This window comes from Solanum lycopersicum, chromosome 4, assembly GCF_036512215.1.
Source record: "Solanum lycopersicum chromosome 4, SLM_r2.1".
NCBI classification, from domain to species: domain Eukaryota; kingdom Viridiplantae; phylum Streptophyta; class Magnoliopsida; order Solanales; family Solanaceae; genus Solanum; species Solanum lycopersicum.
The window spans coordinates 55,031,914-55,048,499 of record NC_090803.1 but is presented as its reverse complement, the minus strand read 5'-3'; the positions used below and the strand labels follow the sequence as shown (position 1 = coordinate 55,048,499).

Here is a 16,586-nt window from a genome sequence, read left to right as displayed (position 1 = left end):
ATGAAGCAAATTCAATAAAACGAATTTCAAGACTTTTCATCAAAGCCTAGTCATCATTATATCATCATTATGGTGCATTGACTCAAACTCAATGTCTTATCCATATAAGGCGTTTTACGCCATAATTCTATGAGACTTGAACCCAATCACGGTGCATCGAAACTCAAATTGATGTCTTACCCTTTTGGTGCGATAGAACTTGAATCTATCGTCTTATCCTCAAATATTTTTCATTATGGTGCATCCGGACTTTAACCTGATGTCTTACCCTTTTGGTGCGATGAAACTTGAATTCATCGTCTTACCCTTAACCAACGGTATAATAAATCGAAGTACAACATGACTCATCCTTTGAGTCTTTCAAAACAATCAAAATAACATTCAAATTCATGCTATTAAAATTTTATACCTTCTTCTATTTAAGAAATTTTGTATAGCATGTCATATTCAACCAATAGTAGTATATGTCTTCGATTCCTGATAATTGTTAGTGACTGAATACTATTTTATTCTAAATCATAAAAATATTCTAGAAAATACATACCTGATTTTATGCATATAATACCTTGATTCTTATAACGAGATCAACCAAAAACATGAGTTAAAGAAAAAGTAAAACTCAATCTTAATTGGCTAGAGACTCGTGCTGATAACGTGTTATAAAATCAAGCTCATGGCAATATAAATATAAAGAGATGAAGACAAGAGGAGTAAGATGGAAGATAAGACTTTCTTCTTATTCAAGTGTATGCAAATCTCATATGTATCTATATTACAATAGTGAATGAACAACCCTATTTATAGAGTGAGAAATCACTCCAAAGGTCACCATATTAAGTATCATAATAAATAGATACATTCTTATCCAAAAAGGTTCATGTAACCTAGTGAATATGAATGGTTGTTCATGTACCAACCTTATGGACTATCCACTCATTCAATGAATTTATAACAGGTATTACATTATTAGTGCCTAACATATATTTTAGCTAATTAGAAAAACTAAAGAATTCCTATATTTTTTTCAATAACCTTAATCCAATTCTCTAACTTGTGAACCTCTAACGTCATTCATATTTTTTTCGATAGCTATGACTCTTCCCATAACATATGTATTGTATAATGACTCTTTCTATCCAAAAACATCTAATTTTTTCATATATTCTTCAAAATGTGGGTGCACTATTTTTTTAATCCATAACTCTAAAGTAATAATCATCTTCTCATCAATTTCCAATTGAAATGAGTAAGTTTTTTTTTTCCAAAAACTTATTTTTTCCAGCTGAAACAAAAGATTGAGATGAAAAATTATTAGGAGCTCTATTATCATGTCAACTAGTTCAACAATAAGAATATTTAAGTGTTATCTCACAAATATGTTTAATTATCGAAGAGTCTCAATGAAATTATTGGCCTAATTCAAAATTCTAATAAGAAACATCAAATATGTATACATGGTCATTATTTTTAATTATGGATAGTATTTTTTCACTCAAAAATCTTGATCAACATCAATACACTAAAGTATTATTGCAATAAGTGTTCTTACCAAACATCAATACACTCTAAGAAAATTATTAATATAAAAAAGTGACTTGTAAAGATTATGAAAATTTGAAAATTATTAATATAAAAAAATACTTGTAAATATTACGAAAATTTACTCGTTCAAGAGGAAAAAATTGATATTTGATTGAAAAAGAAAAGACGAAAATTTGTAGTTGTGAGAGTTAAAGTTATGCAAAGACCGAGGGAGACGATACCGATATTAATTTATAACTTATTAAATAAGTCTGAATGTTGTTATGATTCTCCTACGGGTCTTATCAGTTCAGACCTTTTCAGATTCATTAGGAGGTTTTTTGAAAGAAAAAAAACAAACGGGCTTAATGGGTTGAATTTAAATCATTCATATTCAGACTTAAAAATCACACACACTTAATTGGTTGAATCTGAATGATTAAGATTCAGATTTCCATTAAGTGCAAACAAATGAGGTCTAAATATTTTTTTTTTCATTTAATTTGAAAGTTATATAATAGGTGTTGATAATTAAATTGTATTTTAAAGAAAAAAGAGTAGACATATTTAATAATATCTATTTTAATTGTCTCATTAAAAATAATATAAGAAAAATTAGGTGGGACAAAATCTTGTAAAGGTAAAACAGTACAATTTGTATGAACTTTCCCTAAGGAAAAATTCGGCGTGACAAAACCTTTAAAGTTTTGAATTTTAATCTTGTGCATTATCCTCTTCAAAATTGCACTTGATTAAGGTTTGATGAATAAATAAGTTATATTATTATTGGAATAAATTTATTGCACGTTTATATCAACATTCTTTTAGAGATCACGTGAAGAGAAAAGTTTTGGTGAAGTGTGTTTCGTCCTATTTCTTTTTATGAATTCTCACTTTACTTGGATTATGCATGTAACATTATCTTCATATAAGTCTAGAGTATTTTGTCACATTTCAAAATGCATTTTTCTCAAATGAGATGTACCAACTCAACCACATATTTCGAATTGCTTCATGAATAGCTATTTCAACATGATTTGATGAAATAGTAATGATAGACTATTGACTATTTTGTAGATCGCCAAGATATAACAGTATCCCCACATATGAACATGTAGCTTATTTGAGATTGTAATTTGTGCGAATTAAATATATTTTGCATCAATGTAACCAACAAGATCGGTTTCTTTGATTCCATTCCAATGTCCCTTGGTAGGAGTGATAACGCCAGTACTTTCAACAAAATGACATGACTAGAAAATAAATAAAACCTTAGAGACTGATAACAATTGAACGAAACACGCAATTTGCGGAATCAATAAATTTGTTTCATTAGTTAGATTGTAAACATAAATTAAAATAAACTACATCATATAAAATCACAGTGTATGATTCTATCTTGTTTTAGAATATAGGTCTCAATGTTTGGTGGTTGAATCTTCTTAAATTTTTTTATTTTTCTTGACTACTTCAAGAAGAAGATGGGGGTGAGGGTCTTGTTTTTTTAATAAAGAGAAAAATCTCATTGGAAGGCCCTATTTGGTAAATGCAATAAAATCATATTAGATAAAGTTGAAATTTTATTTGGACTATAAATTAATGGGCCAATTTTTGTATTTGAAAAATATAAATCATAATATGAAATTCTCAAATCAAGATTTTTGAATAACTTGAAAGTTCATATCATAATTTACAATCATAAAATAAAATCATATGTCCAAATATTGATTTTATCTCAAGTCCAAACCCTTGCTTAAGGTCTAAGTGTACATTATAGTCCTATCAATTGTGTTCCTTTTTTATTTTCATATAAGAATATATTACTTATTTAATTTACATGAATCTCTCTCGATTTAATCACATAAATAATTTAATTTAATTTTTTTAAAATTATTTTCCTTATTCACCAATCAAACGATCTAGAGTTATTATTAAGGTTTGGCCATAACTTTATTCTACCAAACTATGGTATGGTTCAATTCAAGAATCAATGAAAAATGGGGACCAAATTAATGTGTGGGCAAATAATAGTATATAATTGCTAACTGCATCTTGGGAGATGATTCATTGTCCCTTTTGACCCTACACTATGCTTAATCTTGTCACACTATTATAAAGTTTTGAACAATTGTTGTTTTTTTCTTTTTACAATTCAAATAATCTACCAAAGATGATTAAAAATGATTTTAATTCTGGAAATTACATAAGGTGCCCCTTAAATGTAGTGAGCTTAATTTTTTTGTCTTTAGCAAAAAAATTATTAAAGAATAATCTTCCTTCCATTTTAAGCAGAGTTAAAATATATTTCAAAGAGAAATGCATATTTTTTGTGAGGAGATTGTTTGTACTATATGAGAGGAGTACATTATAATTTGTATTTAATTTTATTTTTTATTGAATTAAAAAAGTTTGATCGATAAGTGTTATATCTTTTTAGAATAACTTTATGATAGTGTATTATATTTTGTTATGAACTTATGCTTATTTTGTAATATTGTGTAAATGATTGAGGCAATTTTGATAACTTATGAAAATTTGTCTTTATGAGCAAAAAATGCAACTTAAAATTTCAAATTGAATATCCAAACAAAAACTTCAATTTCATTACATATTTCATCTTGTATACTATGTATTATACATTATATATTTCATATAAATTATACATATATATTTATTCTTATTTGGTTTTACATGTACTCTTTTTTAAATTAATTTAGACACCTTCTTTTCAGTTCTAGTTAGGACCTACAATTTGCAGTGATGTGGGTCACTTTGGCCATTGCAATTGCTTTTAAAAAAAATAATGTTAAAATGAGTAGGGTTAGAGGAAAAAAGAAATTATAACATATGCAATATGCATAATACTTGCCTTGAGCATTAAATTTATATCATTCAATTATTATTAGTTAATATACATTCTTATCTCAAATGACAAATTAGCTCATGGAAATATAATCTACTCATGTTATAGAACGTTTAAAAGATATATAAGTCACTTTTGCCTAAATCGATTACATTTAACAAATAGAATGACACCTATCTATACATGAGTAAAAAATTAATCTAATCCTAGAGAGGACATAGCTTAGTGCTTTGTCCATTTTTGGCCTTGAATTAAAGGGAATCTAAAGCAACTCCAAGTGCAAATATATCATAATCATCAAGACTAAAAATACTACTATTGCACTCACAATAACCCCTGCAATTACATGACCCATCCCATAATGATCTTCTCAACTTATTAATTTTTGTAATTGTCTCATTTACTTTAACTTTCATTCCTATCTTCACTGCTGGAGGTTTCACATCTTCATTAATATTCTTTGAAGTAGTCATGAATATTGCCCACTCCTCTATCTCCATTCTTGTTGACTCAAATACTCTTCTCCATGGAATTTCAACTTTTCCCAAGAGTAGTGAGCCACCAATATTCTTCCTAAGAAGAGGAACATATCTTCTTGATCGTAGCTCGAATATGATTGTTCCTTGCTTCATCATGTTAATGGAGTCTTGAGTTCCCATGCAATCCAATGAGAAAGATTCATCCCAAAACAAGTTTGATTTTGATGAGATCTCTTGAGTGTTTAGCTTAACTCTTTGGTTGTTGTTTCCTGTTGGAAGATAACATCTAACAAACAAGTTGTTTTTTCCTAATGGACTTATTTGTTCTATGTTTCTTGCTATTATGATTTGTATTTCACAACTTATAGATGAAAAATCATGAGTATTCTCCATGAAAAAATTAATTAAATTAGAATCTTTGTTTGATGGGGTTGTTTTATTTTCTTGAGAGATGGTTGAGTTTGTTATGGTGATGGGAAACATGTAGTTAGTGGGGGTATTTATAGTTAAGAAAATAGTTATTTACTTTGGACAGTGGAAGGAAAGTGGCAAGTAGCTAGCTAACTAGGATTATTTATTTATTTATTTTTATAAAATACAAGTTAAAAAGAAAACCACCCACCCAATGAGGATTAGTGCTAATAATCTATGAAAGGATTTGATGAGAATCCTATGAGGATCATATAAAAGATTGCCTTTGTAAAAAATTTACAAAAAACTCTTCAATATCTTGAAAGGTTAAAAAAAATGTGTGAAACAACTCTTGAGATAAGTATTAAGGTTGAATGCATGTTGATGTGTCAACTAAGAGCTTAGTGGGTTGATTTGAATCTCCAAACTGCTATTAAAATATGGCATTGCATATAACATATGACTTTTATTCATTATAATATAAAGTCATTTGGTCAATGAAAGAGTTCTATAAATCTTTTAATTGTATGGAATAGATACATGATAAGATTGTCAAAAAGACTCTCTTTGTGACACATTCTTTAAGAGTTCTAATGGGCTAAGAGATACATTTCCTCATGTTAAATTAGGGTCAAGAGAGTATAAAAATGTTAGTCACAACTACTTGTACTTGAATAATATAGATTGGGTCAAGATCAGAGTATAAAATTTAAAAACCTTAGGGATAATGCACAAGTACTCCCTTAGTCTATGTCCGAAATCTCAAAGACACACTTATACTATACTAAGGTCCTATTACCCTCCTGAACTTATTTTTTTTCAAACTAGTGTCACGTAGGTCGAAAAGGATAAAAAATTACTTATAAATAAGTTAGGGGGTAATAGGACCTTAGTATAATATAAATGTGTCTCTGAAATTTAAAGCATAGGTCAAAGGGGTACTTTTGCATTTTCCCAAAAACTTACAAGGAATAAAGCTTAATATTATATTTTAAAAGGCCCTTTTGATAGCCACATATAGAGGCCACCTATAGCAAAGAGTGGTAAGTCGAATATCTTTCACTAAAAAACTAATAGAGAAAATTATACGAAGCATATAGGTTAAAAATTAGTTTTCAAAATAAATATATACGTAAAATATCAAACACATTGTTTAAAAATTTTGATTTTACCACTGCTATAATGCACTTATAATTAAAAGCATTTATATCTTTTTTTCTTAGTTAACCCTAGTAATATAATAAAATAGGATGCAAATTATTTGCTAAGGCAATATTGATGGATGGAAATTTTTGAAAGTTTTGACCAAACTAAGTCATTATTTAAATTAATTCATCAAAACATACGTTTTAAATTTTTTTTACAAAACTAGTATAAACATATTTTTGAGTAAGGTTTTAGGGTATTTTTATTTTAAAAATTCAACTGACAAAAGCTGACGACGTTAAATGAGTAAACATACTCTTGAATAACGTTTTACACCTAAAACGTTACTCGGGAGTATGTTTTTGGAGCTGGTGTCTGCATTTGGTTGTATCCTGCATCTGGCATGACTTATTAGTTACAAATGTGTCCTGGCTGGTATAATGAGGTAGAAATGATGCTAGGAGGATCAATATTTGGTTGCTAGTCTTTTCTTCGTAAAGAGGCAATTGCTAAAAATTACACCTAAAACGTTATTTCGGAGTACATTTGAATTTTTAAAATAAAAATGCCCTAAAAGGTTACTCAAAATTACGTTTATACTAGTTCTGTAATTAAAAACATATTATTTTGGTGATCTAGTTTAAATAGTAACTTAGTTTGGTAAAAAATTCTCCAATATATAGATAAATGGATTAAATAACTCTATATTGGATCTCCTCTTTTGAATATTCTTGGTGAGATTATTCATATATTCGCCTCCCTAAATTTAATCTTGTATTCATTATTTGTTCAAATTAAAGGATTAATTGCAAATTTACTCCATATCTTTTCGGTAGGAAAGAAATGTTCTCTTGAAATACGTTTTTTTAGGAAAATAATTCAATGGATTTTTTATTTATGTTCTTCTGTCTATATGTACGCAAAATTAAAGATATTATTTTAAAAGTATTTTTATATAATTTAAATATATACTATGGGGGTAGGGCCTACTTCAATGGATGTGAAGATGAGGTGAGTCGGAGGGTGGGAAAAAAATTAAGTTATGAAATGTCATTTGTGGAATTTATTTTTCTACTTTTACTAAAAGTTTAATTTCATAGATATAATATTTTTAAAAATTTTGACCAATCGAACATGAAAAATTAATTAAAAAATAAGATATCCTACATTTATCCTTGACCACGAGTTAGGTGGAAAGTTGTGAGATATATTGAGATTTCAAGATTGGTATATGGACTGTGAGTCCCCCATGGTTCCTTGTCTAGAAGCTAAAGCTCGACAAGGTGTGTGACAACCTTAAATCCATTACACCATTTTATCATTTTGTTGCATCGCATTGATCAATTTTGTTGTGTTGTGTAACTTGCTTATTTGTTAATTTGAGTATTATATGATATGTGTTTACTTCATGCCGTTATTATAAAAATTGACGGCAACGGTACCGAAATGTGACTTTTTGTGCGGGTGAAAGTGTTTCATAATTTATTTCTTAAGCCTGAGTAGTTGCTTATACTTAGCAGGTCTAACCTATTGGGTGCATGTGGATTTTACTCAATCCTACTTTTGTTATTCTTTTTTATGCAGATCGTAGTCAGGGTTATCTTCGTAGTGATTGATCAAAATTAGCTATTTCTTCTAATTCGGAGTTGTGGTGAGATTTTGCTTTTTGGATTGCCATTGGTTTCCATCTATTATTTACAATCTTTAATTTCTTTTAGAAGACTTGAAATGTATTCTAAATTTTAGAAATGTTTTAAATGCTTTTTATACTTACGATACCGGCCAAATTTTGATAATTTCTTTGTTGTGTTCCATATCTTTCGATTGTGACCTGACTTTTCTTTGAAACTCTCATATGTTATTTTTTTTTTACAAACACACCAAATTGAATTCTTAGAATGTGTTTTATCATCATCTCGACTTTTGAATCGCGACAACTGCCTTCCAAAGTACTCTTTTTCTTGGGTTTGTTGCTGAAATTGAAAAAGAGAAGTCAAAGATTCACACTAAGGGAAATGAAGTACAATCATGAATACAAATTGTCTGAAAATATAAAGATCTTTGTATTCTATCAAAACCATGAAATTTAATTTCTCAAAACTACATACAAGAATCGTAATTAATTCATTAATCAAGAATTAATCTAATCCTAGAGAGGACATAGCTTAGTGCTTTGTCCATTTTTGGCCTTGAATTAAAGGGAATCTAAAGCAACTCCAAGTGCAAATATATCATAATCATCAAGACTAAAAATACTACTATTGCACTCACAGTAACCCTTGCAATTACATGACTCATCCCATGATGATCTTCTCAACTTATTAATTTTATTAATTGTCTCATTTACTTTAACCTTCATTCCTATCTTCACTGCTGGAGGTTTCACATCTTCATTAATATTCTTTGAAGTAGTCATGAATATTGCCCACTCCTCTATCTCCATTCTTGTTGACTCAAATACTCTTCTCCATGGAATTTCAACTTTTCCCAAGAGTTGTGAGCCACCAATATTCTTCCTAAGAAGAGGAACATATCTTCTTGATCGTAGCTCGAATATGATTGTTCCTTGCTTCATCATGTTAATGGAGTCTTGAGTTCCCATGCAATCCAATGAGAAAGATTCATCCCAAAACAAGTTTGATTTTGATGAGATCTCTCGAGTGTTTAGCTTAACTCTTTGGTTGTTGTTTCCTGTTGGAAGATAACATCTAACAAACAAGTTGCTTTTTCCTAATGAACTTATTTGTTCTATGTTTCTTGCTCTTATGATTTGTATTTCACAACTTATAGATGAAAAATCATGAGTATTCTCCATGAAAAAATTAATAAAATTAGAATCTTTGTTTGATGGGGTTGTTTTGTTTACTTGAAAGATGGTTTAGTTTAATTTGTTTTGGTGATGGGAGACATTTAATAATTAGTGGGGGGTATTTATAGTTTGAAAAATGCTTATTTAATAAATTTGGACAGTGGAAGGAAAGTTTTAGGAAAGTGGAATTACTTTATGAAGAAATTAAGGTGCAAGTAGCTAGCTAAAACTAGGATTATGTTTTTTTTATAAAATACAAGTTAAAAAGAAAACCACCCACCCAATGAGAATTAGTGCTAATCTATGAAAGATTTGATGAGATTGCCTTTGTAAAAAATTTACAAAAAAGCTCTTCACTATCTTGAAAGGATTAAAAAAAAATGCATGAAACAACTCTTTGGATAAGTATTAATTAATGAGGTTGAATGCATGTTGATGTGTCAATTAGGAGCTTAGTGGGTTGATTGAATCTCCAAAATGTTGTTAGAATATGACATTACTACTTAATATGTGACTTAATTATATTATGTATAACAAAATATAAGATAAGAATATTTGATGGAGATAAAGTAAATCTTTTGAGAATCATGTAAAAGATTGCCTTTGTGGACTCTTGAAAGGTTTAGGGCTTTAGGGGTTAATATGGAAGTAGGGGTGGTATCAAAGGGTAAGTTTAACCTTGAAATTTTTTGTGCATTTAATAAATAATACTCCTAGTTATTAGAATAGGGTTTTCGTTTACATAGTTTCATAGTCATTTCATAGACAAAACTATTTATCATTCTCATTGATCATCATTCTATGATATTAATATTAATTTGCATAATTTCATTTATTAATTAATTTGCAAAATTAATTTAAAATTCGCGGAAAATATTTAGAAAGTACTTGTTTCTTTCAAACATATATTTCTTCTCAACATACATGAACCTTTCTGAAAGCTTAGTTTGCACCTCTTCAATCCAGATCGTTGGCTATAAATAGCTATCTTCTTATGTGTATATTTCTTACGAATACAAATATCGAGTCTTCGTGTGATTAGTTGCTGACTTTTGAATTCGCTGAAGTTATTGAGGTTTGAGGTACCACTTTTTCTTTAACATGTATATTCACTTTATCTTGGGAGAAAGCTAAGTATTCCATAAACTTATATATTGGGGGATAAAATTTCTTAAGGAGTCGTAGTGAATTTTGTTGTGTCGAATATTTTCTACTTTCTAGATTACTTTGATTTTTCTTGTTTAATATTTTGAACATCAATTAACAACACCCTTAATTACCCCTTTATCGTCCCACCTCCTTCCACTCGTATAATATTTTGTTAAATTACGTATAAATATTTTTGAAATAGACTTTTTAGCTTCACTTGTCAAATACTAGAAAACTAAGAAACAAACTTTTTTTTTTCAAGAAACCCTTTTCTAGGGAAATACTTTAATTTATTTGAAAATATTTTCCTTCCTACCAAACAGACCCTCAATCATGTGTTGCTTAAATTGACAAAGTAAAGTCAAGATTCACTTTAAGGAAACTCATGAAAACAATATTTCTACAAACATTTGTATTTTATCAAAACCATGAATTATGAAATATAAACAACAAAACATTCAAGAATCTAACTAATCCATCCAAGAATATATGTCACTCAAAAATATTAATCTCATCTAGGGATACACCTTAGTGTTTTGCCTCTTTTTTCCCTCAAACTAAAGGACATCTAAAGCAGCTCCAATTGCAAATATTTCACAATCATCAGCACTAAAAATACTATTACTATTACATCCACAATAACCCTTGCAAGTACATGACTCATCCCATGATCTTCTCAACTTATTAATTTTTGTAATTGTCTCATTTACTTTAACCTTCATTCCTATCTTTACTTCTTGTGGTTTCACATCTTCATTAATATTCTTTGAAGTAGGCATGAATATTGCCCACTCCTCAATCTCCATTCTTGTTGACTCAAATACTCTTTTCCATGGAATTTCAAATCTCCCCAAGACTTGTGAGCCACCAATGTATCTTCTTGATCGTAGCTCGAAAATGATTGTTCCTTGCTTCATCATGTTAATGGAGTCTTGAGTTCCCATGCAATCCAATGAGAAAGATTCATCCCAAAACAAGTTGGATTTTGATGAGATTTCTTGAGTGTTTAGCTTAACTACTCTTTGATTGTTGTTTCCTGTTGGAAGATAACATCTAACAAACAAGTTGTTTTTCCCTAATGAACTTTGGTTTATGTTTCTTAATCTTATGATTTTTATTTCACACTTAATAGATGAAAAATTATCTTGAGTAGTAATAAATTTCTCCATAGAAAAATATGGTTGTACTTTTGATGGGGTTATTTTGGATGGTTTGTTTTGATGATGGGAAGCATTTAATTATGAGGTATTTTATAGTTGGAAATTGTGCTAGCTTAACTTCACCTTGGTTTTAGTGGAAAGAAAGTGGTGTAATTAGCTAGCTAGCTAGGATTATAGTTATATATAATAATAATAATAATAAAATGGAGTGATAAAATATAAAAGAAAGTAAACCACCCAAGTCCCAACAATATTAGATGGAGCTAAAGTAAATCCTTTAATTTGAGAACCATATAAAAGATTGCCTTTGTGAAAAATTCTTTAAAAAAACTCCTTGGACTCTTGAATGGTTAAAAAAAATGAGTGAAAGGGTTTTTAGGATAAGTATTAATGATGTGGAATGCATTTAGATGAAATTTTAAACTAGGGTAGTGGGTTTGTTATTGAAATTAGGAGCGGTATTAAGTTATTTAACCCATAAAATTACAACTCACTAAAATTTAAAAGCTATTAAATTCCTTTTAAAATGAGAAAAATAACTAATGAAAGTTGAAAAAATAACACTAAAATTTAAAAGCTATTAAGTTCCTTTTAAAATGAGAAAAATAACTAATGAAAGTTTAAAAAATAACACTAAAATTCAAAAGCTATTAAATTCCTTTTAAAATGAGAAAAATAACTAATGAACGTTGAAAAATAAACACTTTTAAATCATAAACAGCCCTCTAAACTTATCTGTTTCCTTAGCTTTCACACCTAATCTTTCACTTGTGTTTAGAGCACTTAAATTGCTCAAAAAATGTATCAATTAAACATGCGTACTACGCTAATGGCATGTTAAATTGATAAATTAATTAATGATATGTAACAAAAATTAATTGATCACTATAAGAAAACTGTGAATTACATAGGAATTTTTCTAGGGATTAGTATGAAAATTTGCAGAAATTTATTTTCCTGCAAATTTTCATACTAATTTCTGGAAAAATCCCTATATAATTCACAATTTTCTTGTAGTGAATGTAGTATGTTAACTTTGAACGCTGTAGATTTAGTCAAAAAAAATCACAAATTATTTTAGTCACTTCTCAGTTTTCACACATCATTTAGGTTTCATACTCAATTAAAATAGTGTTAAAGTGTTTATCAAAACTTATTCGATAAAAAGATTACACAGTTTTTATGAGAATTTTTAATTTCTTTTTTTATTAGATCCCCTCAACGCAAAAATTGACCCCATATTCCCCACACTCCTACGTACTCTCCATTATATTTCACCTCATAATACTTGCTTAACCTATAGAAAATATTTTTACTAATTTATCGAATATATATATATATATATATATATATATATATATATATATATCAACTTATATTTTAGAAAAATATTTTTCTTCCTAACAAACCCACCCTAATTTTCAGTTTTTCTCTATTAATGTGGTCCAAATAATTAACATTTACTAGAAGCATATAATGCAATCTGACTGCTGTTTAATTTATTTTTTCTCACTAATGTGCTTAGATGTCATTACCCACAGAAATTAAAATGGTGATCCATGATAAATGGCTTGTAAAAATGTATTCCACTTTTGTAAAGCTAACCCCAACACCAAAAAGTTATATTTGAATATACAATGCAGAAGAAAAATATAGTTTTAATAGTAGGCATTTGACAATGTAATTTGGAGTTTAATTTTAATTTAAAATTAGTATTGTTTGTTTAGAATATTTGAACAAAACAATTATATTAAAAAAAATCGATTTCAAATCTCATATTCCACTAAAAGGTAGAATTTCAATTACAAGTTTGTGATTTCAAATTTTTAAAACAAATTTGAATCATGAATTTATATTTTATATATATATATATATATATATATATATATATATATATATATATATATATATATATATATATAAAAAGATCAACAATGTGAATAGATTGTTTGTGCCATGTTGGAGAATTATATTAAGGAATGGCTAGTAGCTGCTATTGTTGATTTATTGGAATAACGGATGCTTGTAAAATTATGTTTATATGAAAGTTTGTAAGAATGTGTAATTTTAAATATTCATTTATGAATATGAAAGTTTGTAAGAATATGTAATTTTAAATATTCATTTATGAAAAAGATGTGTGATTTACGATATTTTAAAATATTTCGACACTTTTGTTAGGATCGAAAATAAGTAGGTGTGTAAATGCGGAAGCTAGCAAAGCAAACCTCGAAAGATGAACACCTCCTTCTAACCTGGTTCAATCATCGATTATCGAATCACTAACCTGACTCCATCATTGAATCTGACGCTGATACCACTTGTTAGGATCGAAAATAAGTAGGTGTAAATGCGGAAGCTAGCAAAGCAAATCTCGAAAGATCACGAGTAAGAAGACAACGAGAAATATACCAAAAGACACAAAGATTTAACGTGGTTCAGTCAATCGACCTACATCCACAAAGGAGATGAGCAATTCACTATAAATATGATAGTACAATATACAGAGAGAAACAACCTCAACCAATTCACTCGTAATATATGGGAGGTTCACACAAGTCATAACGTATCAAGCTTGTGAACCATAAATTCTCCCCCTAACCAAAACTCTCAAAGCCTTTAAGAATATATTGTGAATGTTGATTAAGTTAGAAATAACATGTCTCTCTTTATAAAGTCCTAAACCTTTTCCTACCGGAAAAAGGATTAGTCAATCCAAAACATTTTCCTAAAAGGAAAACCTATGTATGGTAAGAAGTTTAGGGCAAATAAAACCTAACAACTTTTTGTGAACTATGATATACCTATTTAATTAGATTATAAAAAGGAAAAACTTTAATAATTTTTGCGAATCATAAAATTTTTATATTTATGAAAAAAAATGACTTTTAAAATTAAAGTTATGATTAAACAAATTACAATTTCAGATTAACATGATTTGAAATTATGGCCAAACGGGCCCAAATATGGCATAAACAAATGTATACTTATTAATGGGATGTTCATTAAAATAATAAAAATAGAAACATCGAGAATATCCTAAAACACTATCATAGAACCATTGATAAGATTCTGACTCATTTAAATGCATATAACTGATTTGCATAGATTTACATCTCCATGTGTTTGAGAAATCAACTAGTTGGCAAGTAGATCAATGATCTTTAATCTAATATTAAATAAAAATCACGATATTATTTTTTAAAAAGAGAAAGCAGATTATAGAGTCATATATATCAAAATAATATATAATTTAACACTACTATGGGTTTGTATTTGTGGCAGAGGTGGATCTAGGATTTAAAGGTCGAGGGTGTCATAATATTCAAGTAAAATAAAAAGACTGGTTACTTTAATTTTGGTTAAAATTCAGGTTATTAATTTTATTTTATTTTATTTTATAAACAAATCGATCAAATGTGTCTATAGTAATATTTTCTTTTAGATATTATGTGATCATAGATAACTAAACAATTAAATTTTTATTTTATTTTGGGAATAAAATGTCTTATTTGCTGAAACTTTGAGAGAAAAAAAAGTTTTGAGCTTGTATAAAACATCTAATAATATTAACATAATCATTTGTCTTTCATTGACTTTATGTGTTGTTGGAGATAAAAATTGTAGTTCAGCCTATTCATTTTACTTAATAAAATCGTCGGTGGAAATCGAAAGAACCTTTAAAAAAATTTTAAAAAAAGATTTTTGAAATTTATATTTTTTTCTAAAAACTATTATTTAAATATATTCTTAATAATATTTATTTGACGCTCATAATTCAGTACTCACTAATTGATAAAACAAAATAAATACGTTACACTCAAATCAATAGTTTAATAATTAGTGCAAGAGAAAGTAAAAAAAATAAAAATTAATTAAGAAAACAGATCAATTTGAATTAATAAAGAATTATAAATAAATATGAATGAATGGAGAAAAAGAAAAGAAAAGAAAAAGCGGAGCAAACAAAAAATAAATAAATGTTGTTGCTGAAATTCAAACTTAACTTGATGAGGTGGCAAACTCTCTCCTTTGCCAATTGAGTTATTCCGTTTTATAGTCATTGGGTGGCAATAGTTATTCCGTGACACCCTCACCCTGACACCCTCACCCGTACACCTAAATCTGCCTCTGATTTGTGGTGCAATAAAACTGTTTTACCTTTAATCAGAGATCTCAAAATACATGTTTTGGATATAAAGAAAATCTAACTAGAAGTGTCATGTCTAAATGAACCTTGCAGTGTGTAATTTAAATTTAATCAAGACTTATATATACTCTAAACATCGAATAAAAAGAAAATAATCTAAACTTAACAATGGTTGAACTTACTATCTTAAAGGATATTGGATACTAGACTATCTGAATTCCTTTACCACTATTATCAAGTGATTAGAATATTTGCTTGGCACTCCTTTATTAGACAAGAGGGTGAGATATAGTCCTTTACAAATTTGTTTTAGTTTTATGATATTTTTATTTTTATATGTAAGAAAATTGAAAATACTGTTTCTATTTAATTTGTACGTAATTGTAAAGAGTTATATTCACAATAAAAAAAGGAAAAAAAAAAAGAAAAGGATATGTTATCCAAGACCATATTTTAAGTTTCAAGATGTTATTGCATAAGGAAAAAAACAAATAAAGAATTTTGCTTGATAGTTCAAATTTTGTCCATCGATTTTTTTAGCCCTTCCTAAAAACTCCGTTAGATAATCTCAATATTCAGCCTATGAAAAGGTCTATGAGGGGCTAGGGTGGCTTGGGTGAAGTCATGACAGAACATGACGTTTGTTTATTTTTTTTAATTACGAAATAAAATTATATTTTTGCTATCAATTTTTTCTTTTGACATGATGATAAACGAATAATTCTAACAAAATATTATTTTTTTACTTTATTAGTATTCAAATCCCTAATTTTGAAAATTTAAAAATATAAAATATTTATCATCCAAACAACTCCTTCAATAATAAGTTCGTTAGAATCACTTACAGAAAAAGCTAATAAAGGAGTAGAAATAGTAATAAAAATAGGCCGTGTAGCAA

The 16,586-nt window shown here is 28.1% G+C and overlaps 1 protein-coding gene across 1 annotated transcript; it reads right to left on the bottom strand.

Moving 5' to 3' along the window:
* Positions 1 to 8,459: 8,459 nt before the first annotated feature.
* LOC112941377 (uncharacterized) lies at positions 8,460 to 12,139 on the bottom strand. Its single transcript, XM_026030750.2, has one exon. The coding sequence runs from the start codon at positions 9,233 to 9,235 to the stop codon at positions 8,615 to 8,617; it is 621 nt and encodes a 206-aa protein (XP_025886535.1). The 5' UTR covers positions 9,236 to 12,139; the 3' UTR covers positions 8,460 to 8,614.
* Positions 12,140 to 16,586: the final 4,447 nt, after the last annotated feature.

Coding starts and splice junctions, on each gene's coding strand:
- LOC112941377 (XM_026030750.2), bottom strand. CDS start 9,235: ATGGAGAATACTCATGATTTTTCATCTATAAGTTGTGAAATACAAATC.